Genomic DNA, 21,170 nt, shown 5'->3' on the forward strand with positions numbered 1-21,170 from the left:
GGATATTCAAGTTTCCAGCATCACAAAAAAGTAAAAAGACACAAGTAAGTAATACAGAGTATAAAAACATATACCAGATGTGAAAATAACAGGAGATGAAGAAACTGTTAAAAATGAATATAGTGCAGGGTAACAACTGAGATATAGGACTATTAAAATTGTGAATATAGTGCACAAAGTGATATAGTGCTGGATAATAAAAAATAGGAGATATAGATATTAAGAAATGTCAAATATGGAAAATAATGAGAACTGAGGTAGAGAGTTAGTAGCTCAGTCTATTAAAGTGCACTGTGTGCATTAACTGTCCTGCAGACCGTCCTCTTCCCCAGAGAGGTGTTGTACAGTTTGTTATCTCGGGGGACAAAGGATTTCCTGAGTCTGTCTGTGGAGCACTTGAAGAGCAGCAGCCTGCCGCTGAACGAGCTCCTCTGTTTGGTGATGACGGCGTGCAGAGGATGGCCAGCAGTCTGTTGAGTGTTCTTTTCTCTGCCACCGTCACCATAGAGTCGAGCTCCATGTCGACAACAGAGCCGGCCCGCCTGGTCAGCTTGTCCAGCCTCGAGGTGTCCCTCTTAGTTGTGCTGCCCCGCCCCCCCCAGCACACCACAGCGTAGAAAAGGACGCTGGCGACCACAGATTGGTAAAACATCCGCAGTTGCACAAAATGTACTCTCATTCAGAGCGTCTACTGTGTATTTCTCCAGTATCTCTGACTTAATATAACACAGAAATGCGAAATATCTCCGTCATCCTCTTTGCTGATAAAAGAGGAACAACTAGAGTACAGGTTTCCACCTAAAAGCACAACATGTTTCGTTAAGTCAAAGGCAACTTCAGTGGTAACTAATGAGATGGACATTTGCAGAGTTTGTCTAGCAAAGACAACTTCATTACTGCATGTGTCCTTGTCCTGCTCTTCTCTACGTCTATCTCTCTTTCTCACCTGCTGTCTGTCTCTCTGGCAACGTGTCAAGTGTGATTCAAGCCAAGGTTGAGATACAGTTAGCGTCAACTGTAAGAATCAAAACCACAGCGGTGACCTCAGCACGACTCCCTGAAAATAGTACTCACAAACCGGTGCATGTTATGTCCTGTTATAACATACTGTAGCTCTGGTTGTCGGAGTGTCCTCCGCCTACTCAGATAACTCGTGTGAGAAAAGAGGGAAGACGAGTTGTTACCGAGTGTTGGGAAAACAAAGCTCTTAAAGAAAAAATGTGACATCCCATGCTCGGGATTGTTTTCAACCAGGGAGTGATAAGCACTTTAGGTCAAAGGTCACAGTGCAGGAAGGGCTGCGACGGCGCTGACAGCCAAGGACAGGCCACACGGATGTGGACCATCAGGTCTTCCTCACATCCCACTGACACGTTATCTGTCCATCCAAAGTGACACCACAGCATCGTGCCAAGCTTTTCTCTCTCGCCTTACTTTGCATTTTTATATCTTCCTCACAGAGGATACTCTGCTTGCTACTAAAGGTTGCAACCAGAATGGAACGGATTGTCAGTCGGGGAAATATCTGAGATGGATATTGGAGTTTGGGAAATTGTTTAGCGACAGAAACTTGGATTAATGCTGCCCCAAGCAGTTTGGTGAGATCTATCTCTTTGACATTTTATGTTTCTGGAAGCTGTAAAAAGATGTTCCATTAACAACAGTGGTTTGGCACCGTGGCTAAGTCGAGTACTCAGTTAATGGCTGTGTTTTGGCCTGAAGTCTGCCTTTAAATGACTACATGTTTCCGACACATCACTTAGTCTACTAATTCCCAAGATAAACTTGAGCGGGAGCTACATGATCCACATTAGAGATGGATCTTACGTTAAAATCCTGGCTACGACACACAATACAATAGATTACAGTTGAGCTTGTACAGACTTACACCCAAAAACATCTCATCCTGGCCAAATAAATCAGTTCATGACCAGGTCACCCTTACCAAAAAATAAGTTTATGTGTTTACTAAAAAATTACTACTTTATAATATTATGACTTTCTTCTCATAATATTATGACTTTTTTCTCGTAAATATTTTACTTTATTCTCATAATATTAAGACTTTTTTCTCATAAAATTCGTAATATTATGAGAATAAAGTCATAATATTATGACTTTTTTCTCATAAACCTATGACTTTATTCTTATAATATTACGATTTTCTTTTCTGGTAAACATTTGACTTTATTCTCATAATATTACAACTTTTTTCTAATAAAAGTCGTAATATTATGAGAATAAAGTCGTAATATTATGACTTTATTCTCATAAAATTATGACTTTTTTCTCGTAAATATTTAACTTTATTCTCTTAAACTTATGACTTTATTCTCATAATATTATGACTTTATTCTCGTAAACCTATGACTTTATTCTTATAATATTACGATTTTCTTTTCTGGTAAACATTTGACTTTATTCTCATAATATTACGACTTTATTCTCATAATATTACGACTTTTTTTCTCATAAAATTCATAATATTATGAGAATAAAGTCATAATATTATGACTTTTTTTTCCGTAAACATATGACTTTAGTCTCGTAAAATTACGACTTTTTTCTTGTAAACATTTTACTTTATTCTCATAATGTTATGACTGTTTCCGCATAAAATTCGTAATATTATGAGAATAAAGTCATATTATTTCGATTTTTTTTTCTGGTAAATATTTGACTTTAATCTCGTAATATTAAGACTTTATTCTCATATAAATTGTAATACAATGAGAATAAAGTCGTAATATTATGACTTTATTTCTCTTAAACTTATGACTTTATTCTCATTATTTCATGACTTTATTCTCATTTTAAATTTGACTTTGTTTTCATAATATTACGACTTTTTTCTCTAAAACTTATGACTTTATTCTCATAATATTATGACTTTATTCTCATAATATTACAACTTTTTTCTAATAAAAGTCGTAATATTATGAGAATAAAGTCGTAATATTATGACTTTATTCTCATGATATAACGACTTTATTCTCATTTTAAATTTGACTTTATTCTCATAATATTACAACTTTTTTCTAATAAAAGTCGTAATATTATGAGAATAAAGTCGTAATATTATGACTTTATTCTCATAAAATTATGACTTTTTTCTCGTAAATATTTAACTTTATTCTCTTAAACTTATGACTTTATTCTCATGATATAACGACTTTATTCTCATTTTAAATTTGACTTTATTCTTATAATATTACGACTCTATTCTCTATATCTCAGATTTATATTTTCCCCTGTATGTGGCCCTGATGCATTCCTCTCCTCTCCTCTCAGAGAGCCCCTCCCTGCAGCTCCGTCTCTGAGCCGCGGCCCCTCCCTGCAGCTCCTCTCAGTGCGCAGACTCTCTGCTGTCAGCAGCACCAGAGGACCAGAGAACCGGAGCACCGGAGCACCGGGAGGACTGTGACAGTATGGCGGCGGGGTGCAGCTGGAAGGATGCTTCAGTCTCCCGTCATGAGTCTACCACCGGCAGCACGTAACCGGACCACTAGCAGAGGATTTACTGAGCCAGACTCCGCACCGTGAGCTCAGCATGGCCCGGCTCGCGGACTACTACCTGGTGGTCGGATACGACATCGACAAGCGAGGTGGGTCCAGTTAGCCTCCGAGCTAACAGGCTGCTAGCACTACTGACCGAGGCTAGGCGCAGTCAGCCGGGCGTTAGCATTCCACTCTAGGCCGAGGATGAGCAGGCCTCACTGGGGATTAGTGGGACTTAAATAAGCTAACATGACAACTAGTGTGCAGCTTTTATGACTCTGTTAGGGGACATGTTGAATGCACAACCTCATTAGCTGAGCCTACAGGGTGTGTTTTATGGTATTTAGTAAAAAGAAAGTTTTTAATCTGTTGACAGCAAAGTTAAAGCTAACTTTATTAGCTACATGCTAATGTTAGCCTGGCTAGATGCTAGCTCTGAAGGGGCTGCAGGCTGCTGGGATTCACAGTTTCAGCTGCATCTTCTGCAGTTCTATCTCATGCACAAATGTTATTAGTGCAACTATTTAAAAGTGGTGTATTAAAAAGCAAAACTTGCTAGATGCTAGCTCTGAAGGGGGGCTGCAGGCTGCTTGGTAAGAGACTGATTTATTCACAGTTTCAGCTGCATGTTCTGCAGTTGTTTGTCATTTACAAATGTTACTAGTGCAACCATTTAAAAGAGGTGTTTTGTTGACACACAGAGTCTGCAGTAGTTGGACAGCAGCAGTGTTGTGGCTGCAGGGTCCTGGTCCTGCAGGGTCCTGGTCATGTTAACTTGGGACACTAACATCCTGAGAACCTAAGACTCACAGTTTCAGCTGCATCTTCTCCAGTTGTCTCTCATGCACAAATGTTATTAATGCAACCATTTAAAAGTGGTATTTTGTTGACACACAGGATCTGCTGAAGCTGGACAGCAGTGTTGTTTCTGCAGGGTCCTGGTTCTGGACATGTTAACTTGGGACACTAAAATCCTGCTGATTTCTAGCTCTGAAGGGGGGCTGCAGGCTGCAGGCTGCTTGGTGGGCTGTGATTCACAGTTTCACATGCATCTTCTCCAGTTGTCTGTCATTTAAAAATGTTATTGATGCATTTAAAAGTGGTGTTTTGTTGACACACAGGATCTGCTGGAGCTGGACCAGCAGTGTGTTGTGGCTGCAGGGTCCTGGTCCTGGTGCAGTTAACTTGGGACACTAAAATCCTAAGAAGACTCACAGTTTCAGCTGCAGCTTCTCCAGTTGTCTGTCATGTACAAATGTTACTAGTGCAACCATTTAAAAGTGGTATTTATAAAAGCAAAACTTGACACACAGAGGCTGCTGGAGCTGGACAGCAGTGTGTTGTGGCTGCAGGGTCCTGGTCTGCAGGCTCCTGGTCCTGGGTTAGTTAACTTGGGACACTAAAATCCTGCTGATTTCTGCTTACACTTTATTTTTTAAATTGGAAATCAATGCATGACCTTTTTAAAAGTGGTGTTTTTAAAAGCAAAAGTTGACACACAGGATCTGCAGGAGCTGGACAGCAGCAGTGTTGTGGCTGCAGGGTCCTGGTCCTGGTGCAGTTAACTTTGGACACTAAAATCCTGCTGATTTACTCTTACACTTTATTTTTTAAACTGGAAATCAATGCTTGTCTGTCATTTATAAATGTTACTAGTGCAATCATTTAAAAGTGGTGTTTTAAAAAAAAAAAAACTTGACACACAGGATCTGCTGGAGCTGGACAGCAGTGTTTTGTGGCTGCAGGGTTCTGGTCCTGGTCCTGGTCCTGGAGCTGTTAACTTGGGACACTAAAATCCTGCTGATTTCTGTTTACACTTTATTTTTTAAACTGGAAATCAATGCTTGTTGTCCTAGCTGGCTCTGAAGGAGGGCTGCATCTTCTCCAGTTGTCTCTCATGCGCAAATGTTATTAATGCAACCATTTAAAATTGGTATTTTGTTGACACACAGGATCAGCTGGAGTTGGACAGCAGTGTGTTGTGGCTGCAGGGTCCTGGGTTAGTGGCTGCAGGGTCCTGGTCCTGGTGCAGTTAACTTGGGACACTAAAATCCTGCTGATTTCTGCTTATACTTTATTTTTTAAACTGGAAATCGATGCTTGTTGTCCTAGCTAGCTCTGATGGGGGGCTGCTGGCTGCTTCGTCGGCGGTGACCTAAGACTCACAGTTTCAGCTGCATCTTCTCCAGTTGTCTGTCATGCACAAATGTTACTAGTGCAATCATTTAAAAGTGGTATTTTTTAAATGCAAAAGTTGAGACACAGAATCTGCTGGAGCTGGACAGCAGTGTTGTGACTGCAGGTTCCTGGTGCAGTTAACTTGGGACACTTAAATCCTGAGAACCTAAGACTCACAGTTTCGGCTGCATCTCCTCCAGTTGTCTGTCATTTACAAATGTTATTAATGCAACCATTTAAAAGTGGTGTTTTGTTGACACACATAGTCTGCAGGAGCTGGACCAGCAGTGTGTTGTGGCTGCAGGGTCCTGGTCCTGGACATGTTAACTTGGGACACTAAAATCCTGCTGATTTCACTTTATTTTAAACTGGAAATCGATGCTTGTTGTCCTAGCTAGCTCTTTTAAAAGCAAAACTTGACACACAGAGTCTGCTGGAGCTGGACAGCAGTGTGTTGTGGCTGCAGGGTCCTGGTGCAGTTAACTTGGGACACTAAAATCCTGCTGATTTCTGCTTACACTTTATTTTTTAAACTGGAAACCAATGCTTGTTGTCCTCAGTGGAGTTTGCTGATTGTTTTTCTTTGTCTGTGTTTTGTGTGGATTAACCCAGATGGCTTTGCCCCTTCCTGGTTGGATTTATTCACATATTCAGCTGCATCTTCTCCAGTTTTCTGTCATTTAAAAATCTTACTAGTGTAACCATTTAAAAGTGGTATTTTTAAAAGCAAAACTTGAGACACAGCGCCTGCAGGAGCTGGACAGCAGTGTGCTGTGGCTGCAGGGTCCTGGTGCAGTTAACTTGGGACACTAAAATCCTGCTGATTTCAGCTTACACTTTATTTGTTAAACTGTAAATCAATGCTTGTCCTTTGCTGATTGTTTTTCTTTGTCTGTGTTTTGTGTGGATTAACCCAGAAGGCTTTGCCCCTCCCTGAGCCCCCTCGGACCGGAGCCCTGTTCTCTTGTGTTGTTGGGACGGAGGGTTTGGACCGTTATCTGAGCCCCCCCTCCTCCCTTCAGCCAGAGCCTTGGCCTAGATCTGTGCAGTATAATGGCCCGTTTAATCATGAAATATTCAACCCGCCTATCCAATGGAAGCATGTAACGTGGTAGTCTTTTTCTACAGAGTGGATTTTTTTTGCCTATGATTTATTCAGAAGAGGCAAATTGTAACATGACAGTAGGGATGTCACGGTACCAGAAATCTAGTGGTCGATACCAATATCAGTGAATTTACGCGATTCTCGATACCAATTCGATACCACTGTAAAAAAAAACACAAAAAAGAGGCATGTAATTCAACACGCACTCCTTTATTAAAACATTTGAACATTACAAAAAACAGAGGCATGTAGCCTTTAAAGGGACTGTTTGTAACTTCTGACACGTATAAATCATTGCGGGTCGGTGTCCCATACGCGCTCGCGTGTTTCTACGCTGTTCAGACTCAGACTCCAACACAAACTACAGTGAAGCACCAAAACCTCTTGGGTGTATCTAGTGAAGCCCGTCTGTTAAACAGTGTTGGCCGCGGTCGAAGTTGGCGGTGGAGACCGTGGCTTTGGTCTCCAGGGCCGGAGTCTCTGCTTTACTCTGCTCCTCTGCCTGCTTCCCTTCACTCAGCTCGCTCCACATCTCACGTGCATGCGCGCACACTCCACACTGCAGAAGACTTCGTAGCTCTGAGAATATCTAGTGAATGTACAGTGGACGTTTGTGCAGAAATAACTGCTGCAGCTCCTCCAGACCAACAGAGGTTTCCCGTGTCTTGTGAAGTGACGGGGCTCCGCAGAGAGAAACGTGTTTATTCTTACAAACAGTCCCTTTTAAGTAATAAATAAAAAGAAACGTCTATTAACATTGCAAAACAGAACAGTGGCATGTAGCCTTCAGGTATTTAAAACAAACAATATTGTCTGGATGTCTGTCTTTGAGGTGTTTAGCTAAATTCGATGTATTTCCTCCTTTGGAAAGAAAAGTACGACGGCACCGTCACTGCACCACATACTGTTTTTTGCAAATCTATTATTACTCCTTGTAAATCCGCCACGAACGCAAAGTACTTCCATACCCGACTCTTGCTATTTGTTTTCTCTACGAGTTTGAGGCGGAGGTAGCGCTGCAGCAGCTGCCATCTTTCACATCTCGTGTTGTTGTTTTTTTGCGTGCTGTTACAGCGTTCTTCTTCTTCCTTCATTTCACGGCAGATGAGAACACTTGTAAGCGTAAACTGCCCCCATTAGATCCGTAAGAATCGCATCTCCAGTACCTCCGCTCCAGTACCAAATGACCATTACAGGCATGGTTCTCTACCTTCGGTACCGAAGAAAACGAGTACTGTCGTATCGGTTCTTGTGACAACCCTACCGCCTCTCCAATGGAAGCATGCAGCTTGTAACGTGGTAGTCTTTTCTACAGAGTGGATTTTTTTTTGCCTATGATTTATTCAGAAGAGGCAAATTGTAACATGACAGGCCCTCTGTGGCTAAAAGCAGGCATGGAACAGGCTTTTATCTTGATGATGCTGGAGTAACTCACGTCACTTTTCTCAATGCACTTATTGCACCTTGTATATATATTTTTTTTTTCAGAGGGGGTTGACTACAGGATGTTATAACGTGGACACTGCACACTCTGCAGAAAGTCTCCTTCCTGTTCTACCCTGCCTCTGAATGCAACGTAGAGCAGAACAAGCCTGTAAAAAGCATCTGGGAACCAGACATTAAAAGCCACAGTGGCTCTAATGGATCAAGGCTCCCTTTGCCTCGTAAAACCAAACACTTAAGGGGGCTGATGATGATTACTGGCGTTGCCCCACTACTGCCGCCTCACTGTTTACTGCAACGTTACCTTGTGTTAAACATCTCCAAGAGCTTCAATGAGATTATTCCCATCGTTATCATCAGTGCCATCATTACTGTCCTAAGTTCATCCTCTGCAGTTAGATCAATATGCCTCTGCACAATCTTTACCTCTGATACTGTCTTATACATCAGACCGGCAATACCCGGAAAACAATGCTGTGTCCCTCATAAACGGTTACAGAGTAACCAGAAGAAGTTGAAACGCATCTCCTAACTTCTACCAAACATGCGTCTAATTGCATTGAAGTCTATAGGACCTTTGGTTTTCTTTCCCCCCAAAAGGGGGCGCGGCCTTGACTTTTTGCATATGTGCCGGTCTGATGTATGCTCTTCTAGTTTTGTCTGATTCCTCACACATCATTGCATCATTGCAAAGCTCCAAAAAGAGATGGAGAGCAATTTTGATATAGTATATGTGTGCATGTTCCTCTTGAAAACATGCAGTAGAAGACAGATTTCTAAATTCTTGTGCATGTGTACGACAGTTTTTGATGTTAGTTTTGTGTTTTAATGTTTCTCCAGCCGTTCTGCTAAATGACTTTAAAGAAAACACTTGGCTACGAATCAAGAATCCTCGATCATAAGAATACCAGGAATTCTGAAGCACAGTGGCGTTTCCTCGTGTTTAAATATTTCATACATCCTGTCTACGTGTGTGTGTGAGTGGTTGCCGGTTGTCACTCAGTCAGTGGAATGTTTTGCAAGCGTGGGCCCTGACAGGTTTTCAGGGCTGACATCAGCGCCGCTCATCCCCCTCCCCTCTCAGAGCGCCGTCACCAGCAGAAACCTTGTGGGTGTTTACTAACAGAACATCCTGCAGGCAGAACTGTTTTCTTACCTACTTTTCTATGATTTTTAGATGCTCTTGTTCCTTGTTGTTGGCAGTTTGGCTCGTTTAACAGATGCTAACCTGGAGGGCAGAGCCGTGAATCTTCCATTCACCCTCTACATTTGTCTCTAAGGTGTCAGGTTGCTCACATTGTGCTCAACCTAGATGCTAAGTTCTATCAGTGTATCTTACTTCGAGCCAAGATGGCTGATCGCGGGTCGGGAAGAGTTTATAGTTGCCGCCGCCGGGGTGTGGTCCTCCTAGCGAGGGGTCTCTTGAGAAACTCCACAGCATGTCGCTGTGTTTTGACAGCGATTCCTCTGCTGCGCCGAGTGCCCAGCAACCAAGTGGATTTGCAGCCCGAGGCCCAAACAGGAAGCTTGGGAGAGGACCTGAGGGAGACTTGTGTTTAGAGCGAGAAGCCAGATTGTCTCCCCCTGTGTGTCTGAAAACCAGGAAAGGGGCGTGTGTGTGTGTGTGTGTGAGGCGGTCTCATTCAAGACAGTGAGGAGACGCTTGCATTCACACACACATGCTAAACATACAGGCTCTATTGTAGCTCCATCTGTGTGCCTCTGGCGGTGCATTTTGAGAGTGTTGGTCATCGCAGAATGGTTGTTTTTCAGGCTGGAGTGACAGCTCTGCCACACAAATCCTCCACTGAAGCCCAGCCTCTTCTACATACACACAACACACACACACACCCCGACAGCTTGCAGTCAATTCACAACATTAGAGGCAAGTGAGGACACAAAGAGGTGCAGCCAGGGCGGACTGAGCGTGCATGCTGGCTGTTTGTGTTTACAAAATCTCAGGTTGTCTCTGTTGCTGCCGTACAGTGTTGTCATGACTCATGATTGTAGAATTGTGACATTGCTAACAATGAATAAGGTTTAAGGGTGCTATGATACCACAGTAAATAAAACAAGAAGCCATCAAGCAGTGTGCTGTAACTCTTGGCTGGAACCGTTCAGTAGCAGTGATTGTTGTCTGTCAGTTGGGTGTTAAGCAAATTTTTTATCACCAGATTGATCAGTTTGACTGAGATTTGAGTTAAGCTGGTATACACTGTATGATTTTAGCTCGTTTCTGGCCTTGATTTTGAGCTGAGGACTGATTAATTCCTCCTGACTGGCCGTCAGACAGTTGGATGAATTTCTGACATGTCAGAAATTTTGGTCGGCCGTCCACAGGCTCTCGCACAGTTGAAGCAGAGCCACGAGCCGATTCCCAAACCTCAGTGCCATTTTTCTCCTCTTTTTAAAGTAATCAGAGCGTAGCTATCAAGATAACAATGCACAACAGATATAGCAAAACGGAGCTAGCTTACCTCCAATTCTCTCTGCAAAAAGGACAAGCCATACTGTCCATGTCTTCAGCGCCACCTGCGAGTCCATATACGCCAGCGCGTCTTTTTTCAGCAGACAGGATGGCACAGATGATGAAGGCAGCACGTTTCTGCCTTGTTAACCATGTGACCCGCACAGACTTCTTTTTTTTTAGGATACTTGATGTCATTGGTCGACAGTAGAGAAATTACAGAAAATTAAGTGAGAGATAGGGAATGACATGCACTCTCCACTGCATTACACTCTCCACTTGCACCGCACTGTTGTTGTTTGTTATCGTTGCGTGACAAACTACCTGCAGTCAGTTCTTCTTCGCTGCTCTAAAACAGTAGTTGCCAGTGGCAGCCCTGATACATCCAGGGCGACAGCACAGTGAAGGCTGCTGTTTTGGAGCGGCAAAGATTTGATTGATTTCCTGTTAAACAAGTTGATTTTTTTGTAGGTTAATAAATGATGGTATTGGATCGGTGCATAGACTGGCGTACTCGCCGAAACCCGATCCCGAATTTTGGGTAGTATTGGATGCATACTGATACCAGTAGCAGAACAACTCTATGCATTATGCATGCGACAGCAAATCACGTAGTGATTCATGGTCGGTGCTTTAAACCCCTCGGCCATCAAGATGTTCTTAGTCAGGATTTCCGTTATCGTGACAAAACTGTGTCTAATTCATGTCGTGCTCACAGGTGCGTTCAGTAGAGTGTGAATGCAAGCTAAGGCCTACACGAGGAGGGGAAATAGAAACCTCTCCGGTTGAAAGCAAGACGGAGTGAGTGAGTGGAGGAGAGAGGAGTGTGTGTGATGCTGCCAGCAGTGCCTGCCTGTGGGCAGCCACTTCCTCCATCGCTCCAGAGCAGGGCTGCAGCCTTTCAGGCCCTCCAGAAATAGCCCTCACAATCTGCCTTTCATAGGGGGGACAGAGTGACGCTGGGTCGCTGCTGCTGCTGTGGTGCACTGACGCTTGTGTGTGTGTGTGTGTTGGCGTGGGCTCCTCTCCCGTCTGCCATTCAGATGGCTGCCTGGATGTTTGTGGCTGTCTCTGTGTGTTTGCTGCGTTACCATGGCAACGTTTGCCTCCCCCTGTGCGGTTAACGCTTGCGCATATTGACCAGTTCGTGACTCTTTTGGGGTGAAGGTGCTGATTTGCGGTCGTTTTAAATTTGAGTAGTTGAGCAGCCAAACTTTCGACTATCTGGCACCAAATTCAGGTGTATGCATATATGTATATGTCAGCTTTATTATGGCAGTAAAAACTACAAACTGTTTTTATAAATCATAATTATGCAATTCAAAGAACAGGAAACCCCGTTTGCAGCCTTTACAGACAGCTGTTATCATGCTGTAGTCAGGGAGAACCTCCAACAAATCACTGTTGGGATGTTGCCCTCGTCCTTGTGTGTGTGTGTGTGTGTGTGTGTTTGTGTGTGGCTGTATTACAAAAGTCTGTCTGCTGTGCTGAATACTTGTTATTCATGAGGGAGACGGTGGCCCCAGGGCCCCAACGCTGCCCTCATTCCCTCATTCCCTCATTCCTACTACACAGATACAGAGGAGAGAGTGTGTGTGTGCTGGGGGTTGGGATGCAGATACACACACACACTCACACACATGCTTCTTCACTCACCCACGACCCGTGGACCACTTCTGTCGGCAGACACGTATTCTTCTGTCATACTCTGTAGAATCAAAACGTAATCCGAGGCTGTGTAGGACAACTTTACGTGTGTGTGTCTGTTGCTAAGTAAATGTGATCTGCACCGCCGGGGATGGGGGGGGCTTGGTCTTTTGCCCTAGATGTAGGTTGAGAGATACACAGTTCAAGTAGGTAGCGTGCACATTTAAAAGATTCATTGCAATTAGAATCATATTTCCTGTTCTTAAGGTGGTCTTCAACGAAGGGAACACGGATCCACTTTAATGTAGAGACACATTTTCAACACATTGTCTATATAAGCATTTTAGGACACTTTTTTTATTGTTGAAGTTAGGGATGCACCGGTACCACTTTTTCTCAGACCGAGTACAAGCACTTACATTTGGGTATTCGTCGATACCGATTACCGATACTAGTACTTCTCTGTGCCAAAAGACCCTCGGTAACAGCCAGGTGGAGGATGTGAGCGACACACGGCAGGCTGGGGAGTCACGCATACGAGGGGGTGCGCCGCGACCGGCTCTAGGTCGGCCTGGGAAGGCTCGGGGCGAAGGTACTTGCCGGGGCCGTGGCCAAAGTGTCACCGGGCCAACCGCATCGTGCCCCCAGGGCGGGGCTCGGTCACGTAAAAGGCGCCAGGAGTCTGCAGCAATGTCTGCAACCCACCCGACCTGTCTTGAAACACGGACCAAGGAGTCTAACGCACGCGCAAGTCAGAGGGTGCAAGCAAAACCCCATGGAGCAATGAAAGTGAGGGTTGGCGTGCGCCGGCTGAGATGGGATCTCGACCCTGCACCACCGGCCCGTCTCGCCCGCAGCGCCTGGGAGGCGGAGCGTGAGGACCCGAAAGATGGTGACGAGAGGTTAACGTCACGCTGCCGTAAGTGGTATCGGTGCCGTTTTGCAAGTACAAGTATGAGTACATGAGCACAGTATCGGACCCGATACTGGTATCGGTATCAGTGCATCCCTAGTTGAAGTAGGGGTGGGCGGTATACCGGTGTCATCGTCACGTGCGGCCAAGACATGGATTTTGCAATACTGTCATTACCGTGATAAACACACACATTTTGGTTTAGCGCACACAGATTAAGGAGATACAACACCCGATCAGGGATGCTTATTTAGATATATTTATTTTTTTAACCGATAACCGACAGGATTAGTGCGTCTCATGCAGCGGTGCTGTGGTTTTAGTGCCTAACAAGCCGTCCAGCTGCATTGATAAGCCGATGCACAAACAGGTTAAATCCATCATTTATCACCAGCTGCAGTGTTTGAGCACAACAGACAACTGAGTCATCTGGTTCACCCGTCTGGGAGAGTTACTGTAGCAGCTATGACACTGCATGTATTGTCCCAGTAAGTCTCCACCACATCATTTTAGTTTAGCTGCGAGGCTGTCAGCTGTTTGTCTGCCTGGCGTACTCTTGTGAGCACGGCGTAACGTTAGCGAGTGTCCGGTCGAGAGACAGAGCGTGTGTGTGTGACGCCGGTGTTCGACGACGGTGTGTGACGACGGTGTGTGACGACACAGGGCGAATCTCTAGATGAGCCGCCCAATCTTATTTGGAGCCAATAAACATGTATGTTTTTAAAAAATATTTGTATTCTTTCTTAAGATATGTGGCCTTACATTGCCAATAGAAAGAGAAGAGGTAGAATCATGTTTTGAGTGGGGTATCCCTTTTAATTTTGTAATATCGTCACCGCAAAAAACAAAAGAGATACCGTGATATACATTTTAGGTCATATCGCCCACCCCATGTTGAAATTAGATAAAGGACAAGACCAAAATATTCATCTAAACATGGTGATTCCTGTAGTTGTAAGTGTGTGTGTGTGTGTGTGAGGGTGTGAGGGTGTGTGTGAGGGTGTTAGGGATGCCCTGCTCCTTGGTGCTTTGATGGTTTCCCTGGAATTCAGAGAATGTCTCTGTCCCCTCTCAGGACAAAAGGCTGAGTCAGTGTTTCTCTCAGTCAGCGTGTCGGTGCTCCGGGAAGCAATCGTTCAGATCCCCGCGGGGTGATTCCAGCGTGTCCGGAGCACTTCTGATTTGAAGATAGGGGGTTGTTAGGATTAGTAGAGTTGGCTGTGTGAGGCTGAGGTATCACTGCAACACCCTCTTAATGTGTACGCATGGGATGAACACTAGCATATGCAATGTTATTGCTCTTTAATCAAGTTATTGGCTTAGTTACTAATGTTAATGGGATTTTAAGTGCTTAAATTTTCTCTGCGGTGGCTAAATAAATACAGCAGAAACACCGGGTGAGTGACAAGCAGTAGAAGCTTAAGTCTCATCTTAATGCCTCCGGGTCAAATCTGTCGTTCAGAAAAAAAGGAAATCTGCCTCCCAGACACCCACTGTGCTCTAATCTCATGTGTAGCCTGGGATTGGTTTGAATCTGCAGATTAAAGGATCGTTATGGGTCCTCCAGACCTGGTCTGATGTTATCACTGTACTGTATTTACGGCACGTCTTGGCTGTCCTCCCCTCCCCCCCTGAAAGAGGCCTGAGTTGTTTAAAGGTTACTCAGATTATTGTGGACACTCCCGGTTACTCATGAGAGAGATATGACAGAAATATTACATCATCCATTGAGCTTTTCTTTTATGATGAACATATTAAGCTTTCACAAAAATAGTACGAACAGTACTTGAAAAGGCAGACAGTGTACCGTTTTAATGTCGTCACATCATCAAAAAATACTCCACATGCTGCATTATAGCCCTTTTTACACGTCAGTCTCATGTCTGAAATAGCCTCTGAGTCAGTTGTGCAGAATGTAAATGTCACGATTACAATCTTGCCGGTTGCATATCTGTAAACCTTCGAACAAGTCCGAACGTGCTGCTAATGTAAAGGCTGCTGCTGCTGCACAAGGTGAACTATGCACAGAGAGATTAAATGTACATTGTGTTCTGCCTTATTAAGACCACAGGAATATTATTTATTTTATTTCATTCACTCAGGAAATGAGTTTAATAAAACCGCTGTGGGTGAGGTGATGTTGAGGAGATTCTTCTCATGTCACATCCGTTTTTAAAAATAATAAATGTACATCCAGCAAAACACTTTTCATACAGCGTGTGAACACATAGGAATTAAGTGAGAGTTATCTTATACTGGCGGACTGACTGGTAGCAGAATCCTCCGTCAAAGTGGGCTATTTTGGGTCTGTGGCAAACTGGTGTACTAACTGATGAAATGTGAGAAACGTTGCGAGCATCTCTCGTGCACACGATCGTCATTAGTTAAGGATAGGGATGCTGGATTTTCAATTTACTTCTGACCGATAGTCAACACTCATTAACCGATCATTAACTGACAAGCGCGTTGCATTCAGGGGTGCTGTAAGGTTAACAAGCCACCTTGTTGTTAGTATGCAAGTTATCAGTAACGTAATAGCTGTGAACGTAGCAGTAGCAGTGTGTGTACAGTTTATTTGTTGGTGAATGAATGCTACAACTGCTCAAGATCTGAGCCAACCTCCCGTGTCTTGCTTGCCAGCGAAAGGGGGGTCGCCCTGCAGCTAGCGACAACTTCAGCCCAGGCTCACTTCTCCTCGCCGCTTCTCTGAGTTTTACTCAGCTTTTTATTTCATTTTGAATATTTCTTTTAACCATTTAACTGATAACATTAATCGGTCCAAATTCTTATTGTCAGTTAACGGTTAAACGGTAAATCATTAACATTAAAGTTTAAAATTTGTCACCAAAACTGTAACAGTACATGTCCACAGGGATCGCCTCGCTTCCCAGCGTTGGACGCTTGATGGGCTGCCACTAGACACAAGGCACTCGGCACCTGATTGGACGAACGCTTTCCCTCCGTGGGCTGCTGCTCCAGCTTTCTAACCCGAACCAGCATGGCGGCTCGTTTTGGAAACTTTCTTCTCTCGTATATTGAAAATCGCTCTCCGAAATGTGTCTCTGAAAACATTTTATACGAGCATGCTAAATCTGTCTTCATTTAGCATCAACGATGCTTAGTTTAAAAGTTTCTAGGGTGTTTCCAGAGGCGGCAAGTCGCACTGCTGGACGCCCCCTGATTTGCATAAAGTAGCCTAGAACTGAACTTTATGCAAATGAGGACGTCTCCGGCTCTCAAATCTGTCGCCACGTTATCAGAATGCATTGCATGGCTGCTTGACAATGAATGGGAAGCATGGAAAGGACGGAGGCTGTGGACATTATTTACATATTGGACACCTGTCTGAATGTGTCAGTTAAAGAGATCTGTCTGAAAAGGGCACAAGTCACATGTCTACAAAACTTATTAAGTCTTTAAAAATTAAGATTAAAAGTCTTAAAGGGGAACAGAAGACCTAAGTGTTGTCTCTTGAAAACCTACAGTCGTTCCTATAAGCTGTGTAAGACACTGCAGGCACACTGTGCAGCATGAAGAATGAAGCCAGTATATTTCCAGCAGCAAACACAGATTGTAATGTGTTTTTAGGGGCTATTTTTATGTCTCACGTTTGGCACCTTCAGTGTTGAAAGGAAATATTAAAGCATTTATTTTGGGAATTCAAAAAGGTCAGATAAAGTCAGTCAGCTTCAGATTCAGCCCAAACCTACAGTAGCTGTCTACTTGTATTGTTTCATCGTCACTCGGTCTGGTTCCTGTCTGGTTATGAGACATCACGCACACGTCTGTTTCTTAGCTATTGGTTGCCCGGGCAACAAGATGTAATTTCCGGGCCATGTGCGTGGGTGCTGCGGTATGAGAAAGAGTTTCGGGGGTTAATTTGCAACTGCATAGTGCTACTAGAATATGGTAGCAGTGATAGAGGAAGGAAGAAGAGTGTTGGGTTGAAGTGATTAGAGGGGATGTAATGTATCGCTGGGTAGAGACGGAGGTCTGGGTGGCAGGAGATAAGTTGTGATTGAGTGCATTAGCCCACAGCTATCGTGTTTCCTGTGGCAGTATTCTGGGGGAACACACGGAAGTCTTGTTTGCATCTTGTTCTTTGAGGAGCTGCTTGCATTAAAACCACATTTCCTGTATGCCATTGTGTATCTGGGGTGAATTCCCAGGTTTATTAAGACAACCATAAAGCTCTGGTTATCTGGTACCGTCCTCTGTATCCTCCCCTGCTCTTGCCTTTTATGCAACGCTCACAAATGCTGGGTGTGTGTCACAACTACAGATGACTGAATGATGTATTTCTGACATATTGAAGTGCACAGTGAATTATTTAATTTACCTAATTACCGTGCTGCCATCCTCCTCATCCTCCGCGTCCACATAAAGCTCCTTTAGACCCACAAGACTGAACTTGATCCGTGACAGCATCATGTCAGCATGCAGGCCATGTGCCTTCCTCATCATGTGATGGTCATCCACTGATGAGTCCTAGATACGGCCCCTGATGTATGTCACTCTTGTCCTGTCACTCTTGGACATCACAACGGCCTCAGTGTTACATTTTGGCCGCTGGACACTCTTTGCATACTGGCAAATGTGCATACCTCACATAAGATGACCTGCAACGTTTTTCTGACCTCTTTTTTTTTGGCTGGACCGCAGAGGGTCCCTACAAACACAAAATTCTGTCACTGACTGAGTGATGAAGGTGCAGGATTGGTCGGCCGACTGTTGGAGTTTCCTCATTGGCCGTTGCTCTTTCAAAATGAAAAGGCGGAGAAAGTTCTGTGCTTACGTTTTCTAGGGAGCGTGTCAGCGGTTCAATGTCTCATTACATAGTGCTGTTGTTGTACATGTGCTAATGTTTATGTTCGTTTAAGTTACGTTATGTTGCGCTTCGTATCGTGTTACCGTACATTCACACCAAGCGCGAAGCAAATTTTCGCCACGCTTTCCTCCATTTCCTCCATCAACCATGGAAGAAATAACCACTGTTGCTGCTTTGTACATGTTGTGGAAGTCCCAGATATGTCAGAAAACCAAACACCGTTGTGTTTGGGTTCATAACGTCACCCAGCGGCGAGCTGTATTCACATACTGTATCTGTATCTAGCACGCCACACGTCCCTACTGCAGTATGAACCCAAATTAAACAGACTATGCTGTGATTTAATTGCAATAAACGGATCAAAATTATGCCGAAACAACGACATTATGATGTTGATTTGTAAAAAGTCAGAATTTGAGCTTTGTCAGGTCTGTCCGCAACACGACAAGCAAACAAGTTTTAAAATGCTTGTTTTCTGAATGGAGTTTGGATGGATCACTGCCAGGCTATGCAGCTGCTCCAATAACACTCCATCTAGGAATAAATACGGCAGCAACAACATCAGTGATGACATAAACTTTGTATGTTAAAGTATGTTGTTACACACCACTTTATGATGAATGCTTTTGATACACATGCTTTAATAAAAAACTGAAATACTTTTAACCTTGCATACTGTATGCCATGCTAATTTCGTTACACCTTGTATAAAATGTATAATATACTGACTAGTAAATGTTACCATTTACTATTACTGAATGTCATTTGCTTCATTATAAGTTGTCTTTCAATCAAACATTAAGATATAAGTGGAACAAAACTGTTCACAAAACAATAGACATGACCACTGACCAATTAGCCACAACTTCACATACTGACCATATACGGTCCAGCCATGTACTCGGTTATGACAGAGTCTTGTTAACTTCTTAGATGTGTCTCTAGACAACACTTTCTTCAGATAAAAAAAGCTTGATTTTAATAACTTTAAGAGATGTGACTCCTTCGGTGAATTACTGGAGTACTGATAATTAGGACCAGGATATGAATGACTACACAAGCCGAGGTCTGTTTGTGTTTAGTGGAAGTTGAATCCTGGATGTACTTTAGTCTGAAACGCTGCCCAGAGTGACTGGAAAGTAGATGGCCTGGTGTTCTGTGAGCATTTGGCAGGCTTCCCCGCTCAGACTAGAGCAGAGCACACTTCCAGACAGCCACCTGTAGCTGCGGAGGCGAAAAGAGAGAAGTGAGAAGGAATAAAAAGTCATGCTATCAATCATCAGTCTGTGACAGTTTGAACGACCTACTACCTAAAACTGTTTAGTCACTGTAGCTGCTGTGTCCCTCTCTGAGGCCATTTCCCCTCCTGGAAAGCCTTTGGGTTTTTGTTTTTGGGGGTTCGGCTGATGGAGTTTTGCAGGAAGGATGTGAGTTTGCTGAAGAGCTTTTTGCACAAAGAAAATGTCCCACATTGTCTCCAAGGCGACGGCGGTTTCCATTTGGTTCCTAAATGGCAGCGTCACTCAGACAGTTGGCTTGTAAACACGGTACCGGCTCATCTATTTATGCAGCATTATCATCTTTACCGCCATCTGACACCACATTCAGACGGCTCTAAATGTCAAGTGTTTCTTACTGATGTGCTGATCCGTGTGTTGCCTCTGAGCCCGTGAGTCCGTAGTGCTGCTTTTAATCAGAGAGTGACTCACACTCACTTCATATTACTCAGCAGCACTGTCCTGCATGTGTGTGTGGCAGAAAGTGAGTACAAACTGGGTGGACAGAGCGCTGTCAGAGGGTGTGGTATAGAGCCTGAATATAATGATGTCATGGTTTAGTGTGTTTTCACCCTCCGTGAATGTTTCTGGAGATGTTATCTTAATACTGTGAACAGTAATGCAGCGATGCACGTTGATCCCCACTTAACTTGTGATGGGCTTATGTTGCTGCAAGCTGTTCGTGAGATTAAAACAAATGATACACGGACATTAGTATTATTACCAGCCTTGACAGCGGTGCTGGGATTGTTTTCACCTTGTGAGTCTGTGTGTGAGTCATCATGGCAAAATGTGGTCCTGGAGACAGCTACTGTAGCAGGAAGTACCACGTAAGCAGTTTGTTTGAGTACTTGGCCAGGTGTTTATACAGTATGTCTGTCTGTCTGTCTGTCTGTCCGTCTGTGGACAGATTTGTCACCACGATAGTATCGCGTTCGTGTAAGATGCAGTCACAAAACTTTACAGATGTGTAACTGAGATCAGAATGAAGTTTGAAGATGTAAATGGGACAAAAGGGCCATTCACCCCATTTTCGAAGGGGTCCCTTGACCTCTGACCTCCAGATCAGTGAATGTAAATGGGTTCTCTGGGTACCCACGAGTCTCCCCTTTACAGACATGCCCACTTTATGATAATCACATGCAGTTTGGGGCAAGTCATAGTCAAGTCAGCACACTGACACACTGACAGCTGTTGTTGCCTGTTGGGCTGCAGTTTGCCATGTTATGATTTGAGCATATTGTTTTATGCTAAATGCAGTACCTGTGAGGGTTTATGGATCAATATCTGTCATTGTTTTGTGTTGTTAATTGATTTCCAATAATAAATATATACATACATTTGCAAAAAGCAGCATATTTGTCCAGTCCCATGTTGATAAGTGTAAAACATTGCATCAGTAAGATATTGTTTCATTAGTTATAAGTAAATGTTTTCTCTCAGAACTGTATGCAGGAGTGAGCTTGCTTTTAGACCAAATTGCATTCCTTGTTTGGTACTTGGTTGCAAATGTGCACACACACATTACTGCACGTATGTGTGCGCACGACGACGACGCATGAAAAACACACAAGGCCCGAAGCTCTTTTGTCCCGACTGCTGCAGTCGCCGTGGAAACCGCCTGATGTCGTGTCACTGTGGTTTGCAAGGCTGCGAGTGAGAGGCTGTGGTCTGGTCCAGCACCAAGAGCATGACACACACACACACACACACACACACACACACACACACACACACACACACACACACACACAAACACACACTGAGCTACACACTGAGCTACACACACATTTCAACTCTGACTGCCATCATTC

The 21,170-nt window shown here is 43.8% G+C and overlaps 1 protein-coding gene across 11 annotated transcripts in view; it reads left to right on the forward strand.

Moving 5' to 3' along the window:
- Positions 1-3,342: 3,342 nt before the first annotated feature.
- The window catches only part of sbf1 (SET binding factor 1), a 61,342-nt gene continuing 43,514 nt past the window's right edge, over positions 3,343-21,170 (forward strand). For 5 of the 11 annotated variants that reach the window (XM_074625980.1, XM_074625982.1, XM_074625984.1 and 2 more), the window contains exon 1: positions 3,357-3,605. In XM_074625980.1, the coding sequence (XP_074482081.1) occupies positions 3,551-3,605 (55 nt within the window). In that variant the 5' untranslated portion in view covers positions 3,357-3,550. Of the gene's footprint in view, positions 3,606-21,170 lie in introns of all 11 variants that reach the window. The other 6 variants (XM_074625986.1, XM_074625990.1, XM_074625989.1 and 3 more) reach the window with 3 other exon arrangements.

The sequence above is a fragment of the Sebastes fasciatus genome, chromosome 23 (genome assembly GCF_043250625.1).
Source record: "Sebastes fasciatus isolate fSebFas1 chromosome 23, fSebFas1.pri, whole genome shotgun sequence".
NCBI lineage: Eukaryota > Metazoa > Chordata > Actinopteri > Perciformes > Sebastidae > Sebastes > Sebastes fasciatus.